The sequence below is a fragment of the Gadus morhua genome, chromosome 22, assembly GCF_902167405.1.
Source record: "Gadus morhua chromosome 22, gadMor3.0, whole genome shotgun sequence".
NCBI classification, from domain to species: Eukaryota; Metazoa; Chordata; class Actinopteri; order Gadiformes; family Gadidae; genus Gadus; species Gadus morhua.
Genome location: NC_044069.1, coordinates 18,957,168 through 18,979,234, shown reverse-complemented (window position 1 = coordinate 18,979,234; position 22,067 = coordinate 18,957,168). Strand labels below are relative to the sequence as shown.

General features: G+C 50.7%; 1 protein-coding gene across 1 annotated transcript; it reads left to right on the top strand.

The window, feature by feature from the left end:
* Positions 1-4,385: 4,385 nt before the first annotated feature.
* Positions 4,386-20,602, top strand: eepd1 (endonuclease/exonuclease/phosphatase family domain containing 1). The gene is made up of 7 exons (XM_030347551.1): positions 4,386-5,788; positions 12,169-12,220; positions 16,175-16,285; positions 18,255-18,383; positions 19,287-19,422; positions 19,766-19,960; positions 20,088-20,602. Exons 1-7 carry the CDS (start codon positions 4,935-4,937, stop codon positions 20,282-20,284), a joined length of 1,674 nt encoding a protein of 557 aa, XP_030203411.1. The 5' UTR covers positions 4,386-4,934; the 3' UTR covers positions 20,285-20,602.
* The last annotated feature ends 1,465 nt before the right edge of the window (positions 20,603-22,067 follow it).

Below are 22,067 nucleotides of genomic sequence, written 5' to 3'. Positions count from 1 at the left end.
GTCACTGAAAGCTTGAAAGCTTTGTCTCTAGCTCTGCTGACACCGAAGGCGGGTTGTGCAAAATATAACATACCGTGTATGGGTGTAGACATAGTTTGGCCTGTGTGTGTGTGTGTGTGTGTGGTCCAAAATTAACAATTAACAGCCAATGATCGATAGATGAAGGTAAAATAATTATATTATTGAAACTTTTGCCTGGCTGGTATATTTTTCCAAAATCAAATTGTATTGATATTTAGTGAGCATGTGAGGCCCTGGCTTGAGTTACTGGTTCTCCTCCTCCCTCTGAGGGGCCCAGGGGCCCTCTGAGAGGCCCCTCTCCCTCCAGTGTGCTCTGGCCAAACAGAGCCTTTGGACCGGTGCTGCTGGCCTCCTGCCACGGTGCTCAGGACCTCTCCGACTCTCCTCGTCTGATTGGCCTGGCGTGGTGTCTGGTCACCTGAGTCAAGAAGCACCTCAACCAATCGCTTGGAGATGGAGTGGGCCGCCGCCGCCACGGACCACATGGGGAGAGATCTCACGTGGTCCGAGGTAGCTGGGGGGAAACCAATCGAATTAGTGCCCTGTTTCTCAGAAACTGTTTACAAAGATGTGCATTGTTGAGTTACTGGCCAGTCGGGTATCCAGGAGCTGAGAGTAACACAAACACGGGGACTTTAGGACAGGGAGGCCGGTGAGTTTGTCCTTTTGTGGTTGAAATACATTGCAGGTCTTAATGAAGGAGACAGACAGTGATGTGAGATCAGAGGACCAATGTGGACACTGCCCTGTTGTATGTCGACAATGGCAGTTCTGAGGCCGCAGTCCATGAAGCGCTCAGTCAATTATGGGCTGTGTTGTAAAGACCCTTTGGACTCCTTGCTGAGACACAGGCCTGACCTTAGATCCTTTCTCCAGCACATCGGCTGAATGCTAATGAGCAGGGTGCCAAACTCCAGCCCTGTGGCAGAGTGAGTTGGCTGTCCCGCGGTTCAGCCATCCAAGGTGCACCCAGCCACAGTCTGTTCCCTAACCAACCACTGGACTATGTTCAACTCGACCGGCAGCACCCTGTTCAGAGCTTAATGTAATATCAGGGAATGCAAATCTAAAGCTCCTCTGAAGTGTACTTTTGTATGTGAGTGGGGAGTTTGGATGTAGACTTTATACCTTCCCTCCCCCTCTACCTCTGCGTCTCCCTCCCACTCTCTCTCTCTCCCTCTCTGTCTCCCTCCCACTCTCTCTCTCCCTCTCTGTCTCCCTCCCACTCTCTCTCTCCCTCTCTGTCTCCCTCCCTCTCTCTGTCTCTCTCTCTGTCTCCCTCCCTCTCCTTCTCTGTCTCTCCCTTTCTGTCTCCCTCCCTCTCCCTTTGCGTCTCTCTCCCACTCTCTGTCTCCCTCCCTCTCTCTGTCTCTGCCTCTCTCCCTCTCCCTCCCCCTCTCTGTCTCCCTCCCTCCCTCTCCCTCTCCCAGTGAGCCTCATCGTATTGTGGAGCTGGTGACAGTGTGGATGTGCCCTCTCTGTTGGCACATCCACACTCGACATTCATAGAGTAATTGCTCATCTGACAATGACCCCCCCCCCCCCCCCCCCTTCTGGTGGTGTTGGAAGCCCTCCAGCACTGGCCGGCTGACAGGGGGCCGACCGTAGCGGTGGGCTGCTGTCAGGGCCTGCTGGGGCTCTCAGTGAAGGAGGTGTTGTAGACAGAGAACTTCATTGATCCCCAAAGGGAAATCAAAGTGTTGCAGCAGCCGTTCACACAAATACAAAGGACGCACATGACTTGGAAAAACACACACAACAAGATAGGTTCAAAGACACAGCACAGAATGACTATATATATAAATACAAAAAGTACTGATATTTATGTGTGGGTGGATTAACTTTACAATGTTTATACCGCTCAGAGGAGAAGGACCTCACTGCTGCAGTGAGGACCTAATGGAGGACCTCACTGATGCAGTGAGGTCCTCCTGCAGGTCAATGCTGCAGTGAGGACCTAATGGAGGACTTCATTGGTGCAGTGAGTGACCTGAAGGAGGGACCTCACTGCAGTGCAGCTGAAGGTTGTTTCCCAAGTGGGTTATGGGGGGTCTGTGGTGTCGTGCATTACGTTGAGCCGCTTGCGCGGCGTCCTTCTCCTCTGAAACAACAGCAGGGGCTCCGGGCTAGCACAGAGCCTGCTGCATCACCGTTCAGCGGCTCTGACGCTGCTGCCTCAACAGATGGCTGCATAAAATAACTCCCCCTGCCACAACAGAGTGAAGAAGATCTGCAACATCTTCCCACACACACACTAAAGAACCTAACTTTCCTCAAGAAGTAGAGTCTGAATATTTAAATGGAGGCTGGGAACGTGATTGGGCTAAAGTAGAACCCGCCAATCACTGAGTCCCAGAGGTTGTGGTGTCTCCCTGTGAGATGCTCAGTGTTTGGGTTCAGATTGGGAGGCGTGGAGAGACAGCATGGAGTGGCTGGGACCAGGACCAGGACCTGCTCCCAGCCCCCCTGAGACCCCCACCTCCCCGGTCCAATGCTGCAATCAAGATTCAAATGAGGTAAACCATGTGATGCTCCCTGGGGCCGGAGAGGGTCACCATGCTGGTTCAGGGTACTTTAATGCCACATGGCAGTGGGGATTACAGTCCGCTGTAGAAGGGATTTAACAGCACATTAAACCCGGGATGTTAAAGTGCAGACAAGACAGACAGTCACACGCTGCACATGTTCTCAGTGCTCCTCCTCCTACCATTCCTATTGCTCTGGGGAGGTTTCAGCATGGCCGGACGGACGGACGGACTGACAGACCGACAGGGTGACTGGCGGGCGGACTGACTGACTGAATGACAGGTTGTCTAATGGACAAGCTGACTGACTGACTGACTGCAAAAGGGGGAGAAAATGAATGAACAGGATCATGCTGCAGCGATGTGGCTGGTAAAGGACCTATCAAGTATGCTTCTCACAAGATACTGAGTGCCCATCTTCTAGAATAAATAATCCAACAACATGTTCTTCATCAGTAATCCTACAACATGTTCTTCATCAGTAATCCTACAACATGTTCTTCATCAGTAATCCTACAACATGTTCATCAGTAATCCTACAACATGTTCTTCATCAATAATCCTACAACATGTTCTCCAATAGTAATCCTACAACATGTTCTTCTTCAGTGATCCTACAACATGTTCTTCATTAGTAATCCTACAACATGTTCTTCATCAGTAATAACATGTTCTTCATCAGTGAACCTACAACATGTTCTTCATCAGTGATCCTACAACATGTTCTCTATTAGTAATCCTGCAACATGTTCTTCATCAGTAATAACACTGTTCTTCATCAGTGATCCCACAACATGTTCTTCATCAGTAATAACATGTTCTTCATCAGTGAACCTACAACATGTTCTTCATCAGTGATCCTACAACATGTTCTCTATTAGTAATCCTGCAACATGATCTTCATCAGTAATAACACTGTTCTTCATCAGTGATCCTACAACATGTTCTTCATTAGTAATCCTACAACATGTTTTTCATCAGTGATTCTATTCTTCATCAGTGATCCCACAACATGTTCTTCATCAGTAATAACATGTTCTTCATCAGTGAACCTACAACATGTTCTTCATCAGTGATCCTACAACAAGTTCTCTATTAGTAATCCTGCAACATGTTCTTCATCAGTAATAACACTGTTCTTCATCAGTGATCCTGCAACATGTTCTTCATCAGTGATCCTACAACATGTTCTTCTTCAATGATCCTGCAACATGTTCTTCATCAGTGATCCTACAACATGTTCTTATTCAATGATCCTACAACATGTTCTTCTTCAATGATCCTACAACATGTTCTTCTTCAATGATCCTACAACATGTTCTTCTTGTGGATCTACTGTGTTGTCCTGTTTTGCTCTCAGGTTCCCCGTCCAGTGGGTGGTTGATTTGGTTCTGAAGTAGGAGGCGTCGTCTTCCCCATCTCAGTCTGCTATGTTCTCTGGTTCATGAAGGAGCAGAGCCATCATTAGTGGAATGGGCCATCCGGTGTTTGTCCTACATGACACCTCTGTGGAAGGGTTCATAAACAGGTAGGCTATACTAGAAGATAGCTGTAGATAGTGGTCGAACAGTTGTAGTTGTGGTTTGATGAAAAGGATTAGATTTGAAGAAAAGTTAATGACACAATGTTATATCCTGACTGACCGTTGTGTCAGCGGCAGCCTATCAACGTGCTGATGAGAAGGCTTTCAGGCGGACGGTTGTTTCATTATGAGGTTTATAGCGCTCACTTCAATTCAGGGGGAAGGTTCGTTCAAATGAACAGCGGTTCCTGTTTGTGAGCGGAAATTAACGAAGAACAACCATGAGTCTGCGGGTAATTCGACAGGCTGTGGGCTGCAGGCTGCAGTGGTTCCAGCGGTCCTCTGGGCACGCAGCACGCAGCATGACAGCCAGACAAGCAAGGAGGACATGGGATGACGTTGCAGGATAATCGTTTCTAAACGTTGCCACACACCGCAGGACACGCCCCCTCTGCCTCCAACTACTAGACCGTCCGCGAGGAGCGGTGGTGCAGCAGCAGTCATTTGTGTGGTGGTGGACACGGTGGGCGTTGGAAAACAGCGCACACGCTTTCCTTCGCGTCGTTTCGTATCTGATTGCCCGGGACAGGGAAGGCTGTGTGGATTATGCGCCACGCGGGGCAGCAGGACTGGTTGTTGGGTTTCTGCTCATCTTTGGACTACGACGCTACGGTCTGAAAAGAGACCTCAACCTCCACCTCCACCTGCGTGTGGGGTCGTGCCTGACGGAGGAATGCAGACTACATAGCAAGAGAGGAGACGACCTACTACCACCGAGTACCTCTCCACCCCACATGCGACCCCAGGTCGGTGTGCAGCGGTCTGGAGTGTCGAGACCCGGTCTGGGGACCTGATCGTCCCGGACCATGGGGGGGAACCTAGGCTGCCACAGGTCCATCCCGAGGGACCCCACGGACTTCAGCTACGGCAGCAAGCGCAAATTCAGCGCCGCGTGTAACTTTGGCAACATTATGGTGAACCAGGAGCGGCTGAACATCAACACGGCCACGGAGGAAGAGCTCATGACCCTGCCCGGGGTCAACCGCCCCGTGGCGCGGAGCATCGTGGAGTACCGGGACTGCATTGGGGGCTTCAAGAAGGTGGAGGACCTAGCACTGGTGAGTGGGATCGGCGCCACCAAACTGGAGATTATTAAAGTGGAGATCTGCGTGTCGAGTAGGACCAGTTCGTCGCAGCACTCCCCGTCCTCCCTGCGGAGGGACCCGGAGCATATGTCCTCCTGCAGCGGCATGAACATCAACACCGCCACCCCGCCGCAGCTCATGAGCATCCGCGGCATCACGGAGAAAATCGCCCGGAACATTGTCGCCTATCGGACCCAACACGGCCCGTTCAAGAGCATCGAGGACCTGGTTCGGGTCGAGCACATAAACTGCTCCCTACTGGACAAGATCCGTTTCCAGGTGTTTGTGGAGCGCTCTAGAACTCCGTCCACCAATACCAACGGCGGGCTGACCTACACGGGTCGGTCCCATCCGAGCCCGACCTCGTTCAGCCTCCGGAGCGAAGACCTCGACCTCCCGCCGGGAGGACCCACGCAGATGGTGTCCCTGCGGCCCCGCGTGGAGCCGGCCCCGGGCCCGCGGGACGGCCGGACCGCGGTGCGCCTGGCCACCTGGGACCTTCAGCGCTGCTCCAGTGAAAAGGCCAACAACCCTGGCGTCAAAGAGGTCGTGTGTATGACACTACTGGAGAACGAGTGAGTACAACTAACGTGAGGGTTTTGCGCTGAACATGTTGTGTCTTCTTGGGACACGTTGTTTCCTGTGTATAAACACGCTAGTGTCAGGGGATTTCATGTACGATAACTAAACCGACTAGGCAACGCAAACTAACATTCTGAGCCAAACTGAACACAGAGCCCCAGACCTGCATGTCTATCCTGGGTCTGGACCCCCAGACCTGCATGTTGGTCTAGACTCCCCACGCCTGCATGTCTCCCCTGGATCTAGACCCCCCAAGACCATATGTCTCCAGCCCATCTCCAGTGAGTGCAGCCGTTTGACTTCCAGGCGTCCGGCCCAGCAGCCTGTAAAGGTTGCGTGGAGGCGTGTGTGTTTGCACAGCACTAGCTTGCAATCAATCACAAGATCCCATGATGGTTGTGTTGAGAGAGGGAGACGTTCTACACGGACACGCCCACTCGTCTGCAGGCTGTCGGAGGAAGCCCAGATCCGTGCTGGCGGTGTGAGGCAGCGGGGTTATTACAGGTTATCAGCTCAGACTGGGTCCACTCATGACAATGCAAAACAAACACACAGCCTGCGGACTGTAATGGGTTCACATGCTGAGGGCTCTAGAGCGCTGGTGGTGCAGGGTTTGGCCCTTCTGATCTGGTGACTGAACTCTGTGTTTTGTTTCAACGGGACAGAACTCTTCTCTCGTTCTGTAATTGTTTCTTTCAAGATTTGTTTTACATGGACCATCTGAGCAATGCCCGGTCAAATGTCGACAGTTCTTTTTGTTTCAGAGGTCGCACCAATGTATATAATATAATATAAATAAAATCTTGTTGTGGCTGTACTTGATAGAACTATTTATTTCCCAGCTGACCGTAAGCAAAGTAATTTGTTTTGCCACATTACAAGGATTTCGTTTTTAACTTCAACATCTGTCTCTAATTAACCCTTGACCCCTGAGAACCTTCTCTGGGAGACAGACGTGTGTGTGTGTGTATCTGTCCGCTCCTAGAGCTAAAGGTGCTGTAAAGGTTCTGACCTAGGGTAGATCACCACAAGCACAAAGGACGGATGTCCCCTTCCTCGGCCAGAGCGAGAACGCTCATAAAACAAACACAGAGAGATGGAAGGTCTGGTCACACTTCAGTGCTCTCAGAGGGCAGGGTTTGAGTTAACGTAATCACAGAGGGAGAGAGTGAGGAGGCCTCTGCTCCTCCAATCACTCAGTCGTTGATGGCCGCTCACAAAGCTCTCTATCACTCTCTTAATGTGATCACCACCTGCAACATCAACACGCCTGTCTCTGAATACAGTGGGCACGCACGCACATGCGCCCATACTTAATGGTTTAAAGTGTTAAAAATCAAAAAAGTAGAAGCCCCTATTCAATTACTCAGTTTCAGCATTGCAATATAATATTTCAAATGTCTATATTATCAGCAAATTTGTCAAGCTTTACACGAAGCAAAGATTTAATAACAAAAGGCTGCTTTATAGACGGACAGACAGACAGACACTATTGCTGTCCTTGGTTAGATCCTCAAACGTTCCAGGAGCACAGAGGTCAAAGCCTTTGTTTAGAAGCATCTTCTTGAGCTGCAGCATTGGACAATGAAAACTGTACACCTTCAGGGGGAACATTGTTCAAACCCATTGGTGTCAGGGGTCACTTGTCACAGCACGCACATTACCTGGTACCAATCAATACCCTGTCCCTGCTGGTGTCTTGACCAGGACTTCCTGGTCTGGGACAAGGCCTTCTGTCAACAGGAGATTTTAGCAATGCTTCGGGCAACAGCAACATCGCCTTAAAACCATGAGCTAAAGGAACCAATGACCTGCAGGGGGAGGAGCTACTGACCTGTAGGGGGAGGAGCTACGGACCCCCACACAGAAGTTGAACAGGATGTAGAACTGTTGGAGCGTTTAGATGGACGTGCTCGGTTAAAGCGTTTAGAAGTTCAGTAAAGGATTTATAAATGAGTCATTACATTTATTAACCAACATCATTACTAAAGTTTTCATATCGGCGCATATCGGCAAACCTATACGCTGATAAGCTATACTGTATCTGTGATGGACCAATAGTGGACCACCAATAAATCGCTATGACTCTAATCTCATTCACAATGTTGCAGTAGAAAAAAAAATCTTTAACCAGACTGATAATCAGACAGATCAAGTTCCTCTTAAATCTTAACCCAAAACTAAACTGTGAGGAGACTGGTTTAATCGGTGCCCTAGGAGTTCTCTTGCCAAACGCTAAGTAATCAGTAATTATGATTTGGCTGGTTTGCTAAGACCAGGTTAATGGTTGACATTGCCTCTGATATAGATGTGAGGGATGTCAATCAGCCAAGATTGGTGTTCAACAGTCTGGTGTCGGCGTTCAGATCGGGCAGTGGGCTAGCCAGCGAGACCCCTTATACTAGCACCTCCCATAGACACACAGTGTATGTATACATGTATCCTCCATACGTTTAGATATATCTGTCCCTAGACCACTGCAGGGCCCGTTGGAACGCGGGTCCTCTGACATTGGAGCCGCTGAAGGACGTGTACGTGTGAGCCATGGAAGGCGAGCCTGCTTCATAACTCCAGTTCACAGCTCCGGGGGCTGTTGCTAAAATAAGTCACTTGACATTAATTCATAAATGTTGGATGTGTGCTGGTGTTACCGTTCCTGTCACCTTGAAGCCTCAGACTTCCCTCGTTAGTTTCTGGGAGCTTGACTCTGTCATTAACTCATGAATGTTGGATGTGTTCTGGGGTTACCGTCCCTCCACCTTTAAGCCACTTCTTCATACTTCACTCTATGGTTTCTAGGCGTCTGAATGTGTGGTGGTCGGTCCCACCGTGGGCGGTTGCTGGTTGAGATCTCAGTGAACGACTGCGTGGGGGGGGGGGGGAGACTCTGTGGAAATAAGAGCCCAAAGAACGGGTCTCAAGTGCAGCTATACCCCCGGGTCCCCCATCCATGACCACCTTCTGACCGGACGAGTGGCAGGAGAGAAGAGGAGGGTAGTTAACTAGGACTTGTAAGTAAAACGCTGTAACAGCTCAGTATTCAGGGCCCTCATGCTAACCCTAGCATGGCAGGTTGGTTTGCTGTGGGGGTGGTTTTGTTGAGTGAAAGGCCGGGGTAGGGAGGGCTGCTTTAAGACCAGGTCTGGTCAGGGCAGTGGCTCAGTGATTTGTAACCTCGCAGTCTGATGAAAACAAATGGACACATTTCACCCTGCGTTACTGTTGTAATCCCCTCGTTATGCAAGCGACAACTCCCAACACCAGTCTTGCATCAATTCCAGATTAATCTGAACATGAGACCCAACCCTCTCACCCAACTCTCACCTCTCTAATCCCCTGTCTGCCCCCGCCCGGTCGCCCGGTCCCTGGCCACGCCCGGTCCCTGGCCACGCCCTGTCCGGTTCTCTCCAGTCCGCTCAGCTCCTCTCTGGAGCCGCTGAGCCGCGTTATGCAACACCTTCCAGAGATCCGGATCACGTAAGGCAGTCTGATCCCGGAGTTGTAAATAGCCCGGTGTGGGAGATCCTGTTTTCAGAACACACAGGCTCCGGAGCCCCAGGCCTGGGACCGCCCTTCCTACTGCCCGGGGTCAACCCCAGAAAGGGGCCCTCCCATTGGGTGATTAGCCGTCTCGGAGGGCGTCGAGGCCTCTGGTCCTGCTAAACATGTCCAGCGTCTCCCAGAGGGGACGTTTGGAGCCCGGAGAGGGAAACAGACAAAGGAGTTAATCAGGGCCCTATGGGGCCTGTGTGTGTGTGTGTGTGTGTGTGTGTGTGTGTGTGTGTGTGTGTGTGTGTGTGTGTGTGTGTGTGTCTGTGTCTGTGTCTGTGTCTGTGTCTGTCTGTCTGTCTGTCTGTCTGTCTGTCTGTCTGTCTGTCTGTCTGTCTGTCTGTCTGTCTGTCTGTCTGTCTGTCTGTCTGTCAAGGCTTGCAGCAGCAGCCTTGTTTCCCCTGATCCAGACTGTGAAGTGAGCGCTGGGGGCAGGCAGGTTGCTGTGAGCTGGTGCAGCACAGCGTGACCTTGGCGGTGCGATGTCCTCCTCCTCCTCCTCTGTCTCTCGGCTTGTCTCTGCTGCTGTCTCGCCATCCCTGCATATCTCCCTGTGGCTGTACTTCTCTCTTTCACTCTCTCCCACTTCATCAGAGGCGGGTTTGGCTACCAAAGCGCGGGTGTTGCTGGGTGGCTACGGGGCGTTGGGGGGCATGCTTTGTGCATATCAACTACCTGGTGGTCATGGACCTAGAGATATTCTACAGAGGCAGCAGAACTGGCAGCGGCTAGTGCCTGGATGGCACTCTGAGTGCCAGGGACTCACACACTCACACACACACACACACACACACACACACACACACACACACACACACACACACACACACACACACACACACACACACACACACACACACTCCAACACAGACGCTCTAACTCAGTGTCCATGCACAATAAACTGCTGCTCAACCGGAATTTTCCACATGACCGCCTTCTTTACCCGCCTACCCCCGCTCTGCTCCTAACTCCTGTGGCAGCACCAGGCCCCCAGGCTCCTACCCTAGGGCACCCAGGCTCCTGCCCTAGGGCCCCCAGGCTCCTGCCCTAGGGCCCCCAGAATTCTGCCCCAAGGCTCCTACCCTAGGGCCCCCAGGCTCCTGCCCTAGGGCCCCCAGGCTCCTACCCTAGGGCCCCCAGGCTTCTGCCCCAAGGCTCCTACCCTAGGGCCCCCAGGCTCCTACCCTAGGGCCCCCAGGCTTCTGCCCCAAGGCTCCTACCCTAGGGCCCCCAGGCTCCATGCCTAGGGCCCCCAGGCTTCTGCCCCAAGGCTCCTACCCTAGGGCCCCCAGGCTCCTGCCCTAGGGCCCCCAGGATCCTGGCCTAGGGCCCCCAGGCTCCTGCCCTAGGGCCCCCAGGCTCCTGCCCCAAGGCTCCTGCCCTAGGGCCCCCAGGCTCCTGCCCTAGGGTCCCCAGGCTCCTGCCCTAGGGCCCCCAGGCTCCTGCCGTCGGGGGGCCCCCAGGCTCCTGTCGTCGGGGGTCCCCCAGTCTCCTGCCCTAGGGCCCCCAGGCTCCTGCCCTCGGGGGGCCCCCAGGGTCCTGCCCTGGGGGTTCCAGCCCTCAGGCCCCAGTGCTCCTGCCCTCGGGGGGGCCCCCAGGCTCCTGCCCCAAGGCTCCTGCCGTCGGGAGGCCCCCAGGCCCCCGTCCATCCATAGGTCTGCCTCTCCTGAGAAAAGAAACCGTTGTATCTGAGAAAGACTATTTTGAAGCCCAAGAGGTTGGAGACGTCCTACCGAGCAGGGCCAGGTGATGGGCGTGACCCCATGGCCACCCCTACTGGACTACCCGCGCCTTCCTCCATGGGATGATGAGCATTACTCATGGATGTTTAGTTATGATGGAGCTTTATCAAAGGGGGAGGCGGTTCAGCTGCTCTGCACACTAACCTGCGTTACCACCCCCCCCACCCCCCCACCCCCTGGTCCTCTCTACCAGTCATGCGACTATGCTCTGTCGGTCTGACTGAAGGGCGGAGCGGATTGGTCGATTGATGCCCAGCCTGGGGTTGGCAGCGTAGGGAGGAGAGAGAGGAGGATGGAGGAGGAAGAGGAGGAGGAGGGAGAGGAGGAGGAGGAGGAGGAGAAAGTTCCCCTCGCCATGCTCTTCGTCTGAACTGGCTCAGGGTTTTTCGACCACATATCCCCCGAAGTCCAGATCCCAACAGGATTGTGTGTTTGTGTTCTCGCGGGCCAGATACGGAAACACAGATCAATGTTCATCATAGAGTTTATTAGTATTTATTACTTCCTATTCACGGCTTCATGGAGCTCCTCCCTCCTTTGCTGCGTCGCTGGATCGTTCCCGTGACGATGTTGACCTTTGGCCTCTACTACTTCACAACCATGCAATCCATGTTCGCTATTGCCAAAGCAAACGTTGAATAGGCTGTAATGCTCACTGCACCGAGGAAGACAGATGAATACCGCAGACAGCAGGGTTGTTTTTGTGTGTACGTGTGTCTTAAGATGTTTTCGAAATGTTTTTAAGCTACACCAATTCTACATAATCGATGACAAACCTCCTTAACCTCCAGCCCTCTTCTGATCAGGCAGCCCGCTGGCCCCTTCTCTCCTCAACATCAAGGTGCTGCTGGGTGACCGTAACCATGGTGATCTGTCAGTGACCGCCTTTGTTACACTCTTCTCTCTCTCTCCTCAGCATCAAGGTGCTGGATGACCGTTACTATGGAGATCCGTCAGTGACTGCCTGTGTAACACTCTTCTCTCTCTCTCTCTCTCCTCAGCATCAAGTTGCTGGATGACCGTTACCATGGAGATCCGTCAGTGACTGCCTGTGTAACACTCTTCTCTCTCTCTCTCCTCAGAATCAAGGTGCTGGCGGTGCAGGACCTGCTGGACCGCGAGGCGCTGGACAAGGTAACTCAAACACTTCAGGACCCAGAAGGAGTCCTGGGCTACACACTGGGAAGGGATCAGTCACACCGAACCATGTTGGGATACAAATTTGGAGTTATGATCATGTCATTTATTGATGGGATATCGTCAGTAACATTAACTGCCCGCTATCATGACCTACTGCGTTAAAAGTAAGCAATTGAAGCGTTTAAATCACACTAACCACTTTAATATCGCACACATTTCTGCGCATCTGAACCAATTTCCGAGGGGGGGGGCGTTTGTGGTTGTGTGCTGGGAGCTTGGAGAGCTGTAGCTGGGGCTGGATCTAGAGCAACACTGGCCTGGAACTGGGTCATCTGGAGGGTGTCCCACATACAGGGACCTCCATGGTGAAGGGGGGGGGGATGTCCCAGATACAGGGACCTCAACGGTCCGGTGAAGGGGAGGTGTCCCACATACAGGGACCTGCATGAGGCTGGGGTTGTCCCACATACAGCCGGTTCCCTTCAGGGTGCCCCCCTGCCCCCCTTCTGTCTTTGCATCAAACCCTTTCTTCTTTGGGTCTTTATAAGTAAGGCAAAACAATATCTGCACACAAATCTGCAATGCATGTGTTAATATGTGTTTTGCACACATAAACTTAATATTTCTTTGCAATGCAAATTCCTATAAATATGAATCATTTAAATATAGCCTTTGTTAAAAGGTTGTTTTCTTTTGTATTACCCACAGTGCTTTGCTCTTTAAACTATCACATTTAAATGAACACATTGTCAATGCAAAACTCTGACGGATAAAGATCAGCAGCAAACAGAACGACAGAACACATGTGAGTTATGTAAGCATAATCAAGTGATGACAGCCTATCATTTGCCTTCTTTATGACTGTAGATTGGAGTGTGACTGCTCAACAGTGGGATCATGTTCTCTGTGTATCAGACACTTCACTATACGCAAGGCCTGCTTCTGCCATCATGATGAACCTTTCTCTTGTGGACGTTTGTGCTATCACTAAATCACGAGTGACAGGGGCCCATTTGCGGTAGCAGTCTCTTCTTACAGTGTTTGTCAATGTATCAGCTGAACCCTCAGAGGCTAATCTATGCTAAAAATATTCCTTCAAGATGTCTGCCCGCGGTAGGCTGTCTCTACACACTGTGTGTGTGTGTGTGTGTGTGTGTGTGTGTGTGTGTGTGTGTGTGTGTGTGTGTGTGTGTGTGTGTGTGTGTGTGTGTGTGTGTGTGTGTGTGTGTGTGTGTGTGTGTGTTTGGCGGATACACAAGGGCAAACTTCCTCGCCCACACACACACTCCCACACATGCACTCTGTTTCTGCATGCTTCTGCTAACACACACACACACACACACACACACACACACACACACACACACACACACACACACACACACACACACACACACACACACACACACACACACACACAAATCCATTCTTCTAGAGTGCTGGTACGCACTTCATCTGCATAGTTCTGTGGCGGTGGCCGCCCGCATCAGCAGCCAACCCTGCCAGAGCACCTGTCATTGGTGCTATAGCATGTTAGCTCCTAGAGGACCCGTCATTGGTGCTATAGCATGTTAGCTCCTAGAGGACCTGTCATTGGTGCTATAGCATGTTAGCTCCTAGAGGACCTGTCATTGGTGCTATAGCATGTTAGCTCCTAGAGGACCCGTCATTGGTGCTATAGCATGTTAGCTCCTAGAGGACCCGTCATTGGTGCTATAGCATGTTAGCTCCTAGAGGACCCGTCATTGGTACTATAGCATGTTAGCTCCTAGAGGACCTGTCATTGGTGCTATAGCATGTTAGCTCCTAGAGGACCCGTCATTGGTGCTATAGCATGTTAGCTCCTAGAGGACCCGTCATTGGTGCTATAGCATGTTAGCTACTTAAGGACTTGTCAATACTGCTATACATGTTAGCTCCTCAGTGCACCTGTCATTGGTGCTATAGCATGTTAGCTCCTAGAGGACCTGCCATGCATGTTAGCTACTCACATTACAGACGTGGCTGAGCTGTACGACCTGACCTCGCTGAAGGGCTCAGATAGCAGTCGTGCCATTGCCTCTGAAGGGGAGGGGGTCCGACACCGGGTCCTCTTGTGCCCCCTCCCTCCTGAGGAGCTGCTTCAGGGCTCGTTGGCAGCTTCCTAACAGTGTCATTAGTGTTCTTGGGGTTGTGTGGCGGGGGGACGGGAGGGAGAGGAGCGTGGGACAGGTGTCACTCAGGTGGGGTTGGTTTGTGATGAGAGGGAACCCTGCAGGGGGGTTTGTGTGTGACCCCTCCCTGGCCCAGTGTACCCAGCAGCAGTGGGGGCCCCCCAGTTTGTGACTCCTCCCCTCCCAGTGTACCCAGCAGCAGTGGGGGTCCCCCAGTGTGTGACTCCTCCCCTCCCAGTGTACCCAGCAGCAGTGGGGGTCTCCCAGTGACTGACTCTTCCCTGGCCCAGTGTACCCAGCAGCAGTGGGGGTCATCTGAGGACACTCACTTCACTGCTCGGTCACCCCGGCCTGTCTCTGGTCACTGGTTTGACCCGTGTTGAACCGAGACGCTGCCGTCAGCCCATTCTGAGTCATAGCTTTTAATATTTTGCCCTTACAGCAAATGTGGTCAAAAGCTGATGAGCGGCGTGTTTCTGGGTTCCTCTTTGAACATTACTACCCAGGGTTCGCTGAACTCTTGAGTACTGACGCCACCTTTCTTCAAACATATCGGACCTCTGATCCGATATGTTTATCTGATATCTGATAGGTGACCTTGGGTGTCTTGAAAGGCGCCTCTAAATTAAATGTATTATTATTATTATTATTATTATCCATGATGGGGGGCTTTGGTGCCTCGTCAGACTGCCCTCCTTCAACGCCTGACTGATCGGGAACCTTCGGCTTCTGAACTCTCCTCAACTCTGTCACTCTTCCTTCCTCTTGATTTGTATGCTATTAATGGGACGTGATTGTTATCTGCTTATTGGTTTGATTTTACTTGTATTTTTGAGTTTTACGAAAACGAAAGGGTTGAGTCTTTAGAAAGCAGACGTGGTGAGGGTCAGTGGCTTTTTGGCTAAAAGTGGCATAAAGTTAAAAGCATCAGCACCACTAACCAGACGTGTAGCCGCATGGGTATTTTCTGAAGAAGACATGTTTGGTCATGTGCACAATATTCCATGAGCGTGCTGACATGTTTATGGAATATGGCAAAGCTAATAAGCACGCACGCCAAGTTTCAAGTCCCTAGGCCGCTTTGAAGCGAACTGGTGACTGATCACACATTGGGGAAGAACGTTTGTTTGATTGCGAGTTATGACGCCCCCAGTCGCCTAACGCCCCGTGCCCACTACCTCCGTCCGTTGCGTGATCCCCATTGACTTTAATGGGGACGGACGCGCAATGCAGTGTTTCCCCCAGCACTGTGTTGTTAAGGCGGCCGCCTTATCAACAATAGGGCCCCGCCTTGACTACCAATGTATATAAAATAAATAAAAAAAATTATCAAAAAAAAAATATATATATATTTTTTTTTTTATTATTATGCATTAACAAAGTAGAAAACTCTCGTAGGGAAAGAAAACATACTTCCATCAGGTGTAAAAATAAAGATCAATAATGCATCGGTGTTCACAACAATGGTCGTGACATTGTTGTGAACACCCCCCCGCTCCTTGACCACCTTGACTAAGACATTTACTGGGGGAAACACTGCAATGCATTGTGGATCCGTCCGTTCCGTTGGAGCCTTTGGCTCAGTCAAGAAGTTGAAAAATGCCTCTGCAAAGACTACTTCCCCATCAGTCAGCCACGCCTTCCCACGTCCGTTGACTGAAGGAGGTAGTGGGCACGGGGCGTAAGAGGTGCTTCACTTTTTTAATTTGCAGACCACATTTTGGCATAAATCCGAGAAACTGCTCGAAACTACTTCAAGGGTTTGCTAACGCTGCTCCCTCTGTCTCTCCTCTAGTTCTGCGTGGAGCTGAACCAGGGCACGCTCGCCAGCGTGCGCCAGTGGAAGGGCCCGCGGGGGCTGTGGAAGTGTGCCGTGTCTGAGAAGCCCACCGCTCAATCCAGCAAGGTATTGTGAAACCCCCCCCACTCAGTCCAGAAAGGTATTCTAGATCCCCCGAGGTCAATCCAGAGAGGTATTCCAGAAAACCGACCGATCATTCCAGCAAGGTGTTCTAAACCCCCTGCTCGATCCAGCAAGGTATTCCGGAACCCCCCCGGTCAATCCCGCAAGGTACTCTAGCACCCCCCCCCCCCCGCTTGATCCAGGAAGGTATTCTAGAAAACAGACCGGTCGATCCAGCTAGGTGTTCTGGAGCAGCGATGACGGAGGGAGCCTGCAGACAGATGTTCCTCACCGCCCTTTGCCCTGTGGAGGCTTTCCGTTCTGAGAACAGGAAGTCAAAGCAGGACTTGTTTACTCTTGTTGCTAAGCTGCTGAGATTGAGTCATCTCCCCTATTGAGACAGGAAGCGATTACCGTTTCAGAAACGCACCATAACTCTTCATGCTGCGTGTGCGAGGTGGTCTGGTGACATATGGATGCACTGACGCCGATCGATGCTATGAGGCACCGGCCTGAGAACAGATCAAAAGATTCGGTTGTGTTATTGAAAATATCCACCACCAGTTTTCCATCTGCTTGTTCTTCAACTTCGGGAATTGGTATTGGGAGCTAAAAAGTAGAATTGGTGAAATCCATTTAAAGTGGATTTTGCCATCTGTATCAAACTCTTAATCCCCCCCAGCAGAAAAAGAAAGATGTTAAACAACAAGCCAGCTTTATCTACAGCGAAGTGCCCTCGTAGGAGTCCCTCCTCCTCCGATATAGAACATCATTACGGTGAACTAGGCCATCTGGCGCCTGGGCAGCGCTGCCACTCCGGCTGTCCTCACACAACGCGCGGTCACCTCTAAGACCCTGTGGCTCAGCTCAGCTCCTACTGCCCACTGATACCCCAGCTCCTACTGCCCACTGATACCCCAGCTCCTACTGCCCACTGATACCCCAGCTCCTACTGCCCACTGTTACCCCAGCTCCTACTACACAGATACCCCAGCTCCTACTACACAGATACCCCAGCTCCTACTACACAGATACCCCAGCTCCTACTACACAGATACCCCAGCTCCTACTGCCCACTGATACCCCAGCTCCTACTACACAGATACCCCAGCTCCTACTGCCCACTGATACCCCAGCTCCTACTACACAGATACACCAGCTCCTACTGCCCACTGATACCCCAGCTCCTACTACACAGATACCCCAGCTCTCTTAGACTTGGAGGATCAACCGCTACAAAGGGCAACGATACAATGGATGAAGTATACATAAAGTGGTGGTCAAGTGGATCAGGAAACGTTAAATAACCATTTGAAAGCACAGAGGGATTTGTCCACTGCACACCAACCTTATCACAAGGAGTGCCCAACAGTGAAACAATATACATCTCAGACAGCTAATAAACGTAGTCTTGGGTTGTACGTCTGAATCCCCCGCCCCCCCCCCCCCCCCCCGCCGTCACTGAGGAAGTACAATGTACACAAAACATAGTCTGAAAGCGTCATTCAGCTTGCTCTGTGCGCCATAAGTGAGTCACTGCGTTGCCCACGTGAGGATGCATTAATTTTTGACAGCCGGCAGTGAAAATAGACTTCACCCACTCCTTCCCCAGCGTGAAGCTGGAACAGGGAAGTGAAACTAAAGTAGATTATATTGGATTTCATGGATCATTATTTTCATTCATACCTTGATAGCTCTTAATAAATTAATAATTAATTGGAAGTAAATTGTACCACTCCTAGTGGAGCTTAACCTCCAGATGGTATGTGTGGTGTGTAGTTGCTCTTCCTGCCCTTTTCCTTAAAATCGTATGTAAGTCTATAATTTACAACATATATCTTAATAAAAGGTTAAGTTAATCAGCGTCACAATAATAACATTTTGTATATCAATAGTTTTTGATGAACCCAAAATATCAGCTGTTATGTTGAAGATGAGACCTTTTATAAACCCTTCATTTCTCTGTTTTCAGGGGAGCAGCTACTCTGGTTTTCTCTGGGAGAGCTCCTCTGGTATCGACCTGAAAGATGCTGCCGTCCTGGGAACCTCTGTTGGCAACGGCAACGGCACCCACGCGCTCCCGTTCCTGGCCCACTTCCTGGTTAGTATTCCGGCCGCTGCTGGTTTTGTTGGGTTGTCTGCGTGTGTTGTCGTCGTGTGTGAGGATGGTCAGCCCGGCTGAGATGAGATGTGTTTGTAGGCTGTAGTGAGGATTCAGGATCATTTGGGTGTCATATGTTAGAGATCCGTGAGTGAAATCGCTCTGAGGGAACATCAGTTCTGGTTGCCTGCACTTGCCTCTGTTTATATACCGCCCCTGGCTCATTTCTGTCCAATATGGGCATCTCTTCCATGGTTGTTTCAGGGGTTCCATCTTGCCTGTCATCACATTTGCACACACAGTGGGAGTGGGTGTTTCTTTTCGGTTATTATTAGAGCTGTCAGTTAAACGCGTTATTAACGACGTTAACGCAAACCAAATTTAACGGCGTTAAATTTTTTATCGCGCGATTAACGCAATTATTTTAGAAAAAAATAATTGCGTTTTTTCTTTGGCTCAAAACAAAGAAGCAGTAGCCTGACTGCTATGTTCAAATGACATTTGTTCAAAGCAGTCGTTTAATTGCACTATAGGCTCTTTTTTTGTATCGTCCTGTTTTGATCAGTGTATATGCCAATGTTGTTATCAATAAAAAATCATTTGCACAAGGCAAGCCGATGCACTTCACCATGTTGATAAGAGAATTAAAATGAGAAGAATTATGGGACAAAGAATCAAGGGATATTTAGCATAGAAAAATAATTTGCGATTAATTAGAGTTAACTATGACATTAATGCGATTAATCACGATTAAATATTTTAATCGCTTGACAGCTGTAGTTATTATATAATCTTGCTATCATGTGATCTCATTCTTTAAGTCTATCAGATCACCTTTTACGGCCCCATCCCCCCGTTCCCCCAACAACGGACCCAACTGACCAACACTCCCTGTCCTCCTAGATCGGCTCGTCCGAGCTGGCGCTGGTGAACCTCCAGGCGACCCCCCCCGCGGGCGGGGAGCCCGGCGGCCGGAGCCTGCCCTCTGATGACTCCAAGGCCTGGTCGCTGTCGGCCAGCCTGCAGGAGGCGCTCCGAGGTCAGTCCGCAGCCCTGCGTCATCGGCCTCGAGCCGCGACGAGACCTGCTTCCTCAGCACACGCGCTTCTGTAAAACTAAACCAGATCCATCCTTCCTTCTTAACGGAGGGGTTTGGAAACTCGCGTGACGTCTTTTTTTTACATGGGAGAAAGAAACGATAGAAAACATGCTGGATAACCCTGGGTTTATGTGTGTGTGTGTGTGTGTGTGTGAGAGACGGGGAGAAGGACCTGCTGGTGGTAGTGGTTGTGGTTGTGGGGGTGATGATGGGTTTTCGGGACCCAGTGACTGTAGTTGTTGCGCTGAATAAGTGGTATTAAAGTCTGTGTCTGTGTGTGAAGGGGAGAAGAACCTGCTGCTCCTGGGGGGCTTCGGCGCCTCGCCGCAGGGCTGCGAGCCGGACGCCCTGCGCAGGGAGAAGCTGTGCGCCCTGGTGCCGTCGGGCCAGTTCACCGACATCAGCACCAGCTGCCCCCAGGGCTCCCGCTGCCTGGACAACATCTGGGTCAGCCGCTCGCTCAAGAAGATCCACTCAGGTAAGGGAGGTGACTGACTGACTGACTGACTGACTGACTGACTGACTCCTTGATACAGGTCTAGCTTTGGACCTGTCCTCGTGCTGATGAGAGAGTTGTGTTGATGTGCTCCCTGCTGCCCCTGCAGGCCGCTGCCTGGTGGTGCGGGAGGGCCTGACCAACCCCTGGATCCCGGACGGCTGGGCCTGGGGCGGCGTGGCGTCCGGACACTGCCCCGTGCTGGCAGAGTTCTTCGTGGACGTGACGCCCAAGGAGGCGCTGGGCAGGACCAGGCTGCCGGGGTTGGACCGGGGGGGGGACGCCGCCCCCAAACACGAACGGTGACCCCCCCAAGGTGGAGGGGGGCGGAGTCAGACCGCCGCCCCGGAGCAGAACCACATATCACAGACGGTCCCAGCAGACCACCCTGGTCTGGGATCAAACGGGTTTTCCTGCTCAATGTGACAAGTGCCAAGATTGCCTTTATTTTGAGCTTGCCTTTTATCGATGTACATTATTAGTATTATTAGTATTGTTATTTTTATCCTAGGATAGGACGCCATGACACGGAAATATGCAGATCACATTTTACAGGTTTCAATTCTTCTTAAAATGACTGTGCCAATCATTTTTGTAAATATGAAATAAAAATGATATAAGATATATATATATATAAAATAGATTTAGCCTCTTTGTGTTTGAGAGCCTGTTTAATAGTGTGTGTGTGTGTGTGTGTGTGTGTGTGTGGGTATGTATTTGTTAGAGCAGACAATAGCTGCTCTCACTCAGTGAGCGTCAGGGGGCAGAGATGGTTTCACAGGGGAGGGCTGCGTTGTGCACATCGCTGCTGGCTTGTCCTCACACTCAAACACAGTCCCTCAGCGATGGAGCATCCTGTTGAACACATGTTCTGCGCTAGAGAAGCCCCGTCAACAAGAGGAGGGCAGCCTTGGTCTTGCCTGAGATGGAGCAGCAAGCAGTCCCCGTGTAGCTGTTATTCGTCGAAGACAACGAGGCAAACTAGCTGGTGATGCACTCACATTCACGACACTATCTTACATAATGCATCTTTTGTCCTGCATCTCAGGCTACAGCGATAATTTATTCTGAATAATTGATTTAGTGTCTTTTAACGAGGTCTGTGGAGCAATGTGCTTCCTGCGCAGCACTTTGGGGGAGTTGAGGTGAGCGAGGCCGGCGCCCTGAACACTCAACCGCTGGGTTACATAACCGACCGATGGTGTCTCCCCCTCACATGAGGCTGTGTAGGAGGTGAGGCTCATCCGTGTCCAAGGTTGTGAGGTCATGGGTCCCCCATCCTGGGTAGAGGCTAGCTCTCTGACATGGATGGACGTTAAAAGGCTGGACGCCATAGTGGAGTCTCACCTACCGCCTGTTACATAGCAACGCGACTACTTTCCAGTTGCCTTTTACTGCCCCCTGGTGGCCACCAAACGGCACTAGGGTTAGTGACGCCAGGACTGATAAAGGGGAATGCGGATGATTCATATGGAATGCAATCTCTCGTTAGTAACTCGAGAATAGTTAATGAAAACGTGAGGAAACACAACACATAGCTAAGTAATACCTAAACTAACCATATCTAACTAGTACCCCAACTAAGCACCTCTAACCCAACATCTAAACTAACCGTCTCTAACCCAGAACCTAAACTTAACCATCTCTAACCCAGTACCTAAACTAACCATTTCCAACCTAGGACCTAACTTTAACCATCTCTAATCGAACACCTAACCATAACCTTTAATCTAACACCTAATCAAGTCACAACTCAAAACTCACCTGTTCAAACTCGCACACAACGTCTAACTGATCACTGTTTTGATTGTTTTTTTGTTTTGTTTTGTCTTGTTTTTGTTTTATTTATTTCTTATTGCTTATGTTTATTTATTTTTACACTGTCTTTTTTTTTTTAAATGTATGATGACTATATGCTCTGTAAGGTGACCTTGGGTGTCTTGAAAGGCGCCTCTAAATTAAATCTATTATTATTATTATTACCTAAACGTAACTATCTTCTAACCCGCTAAAATGAACAATGAATAAATGTTTTCCTTTTCGTAAAATTGCAACACCATCCTAGGAAATAGGCAAAAGATGTGCGGGC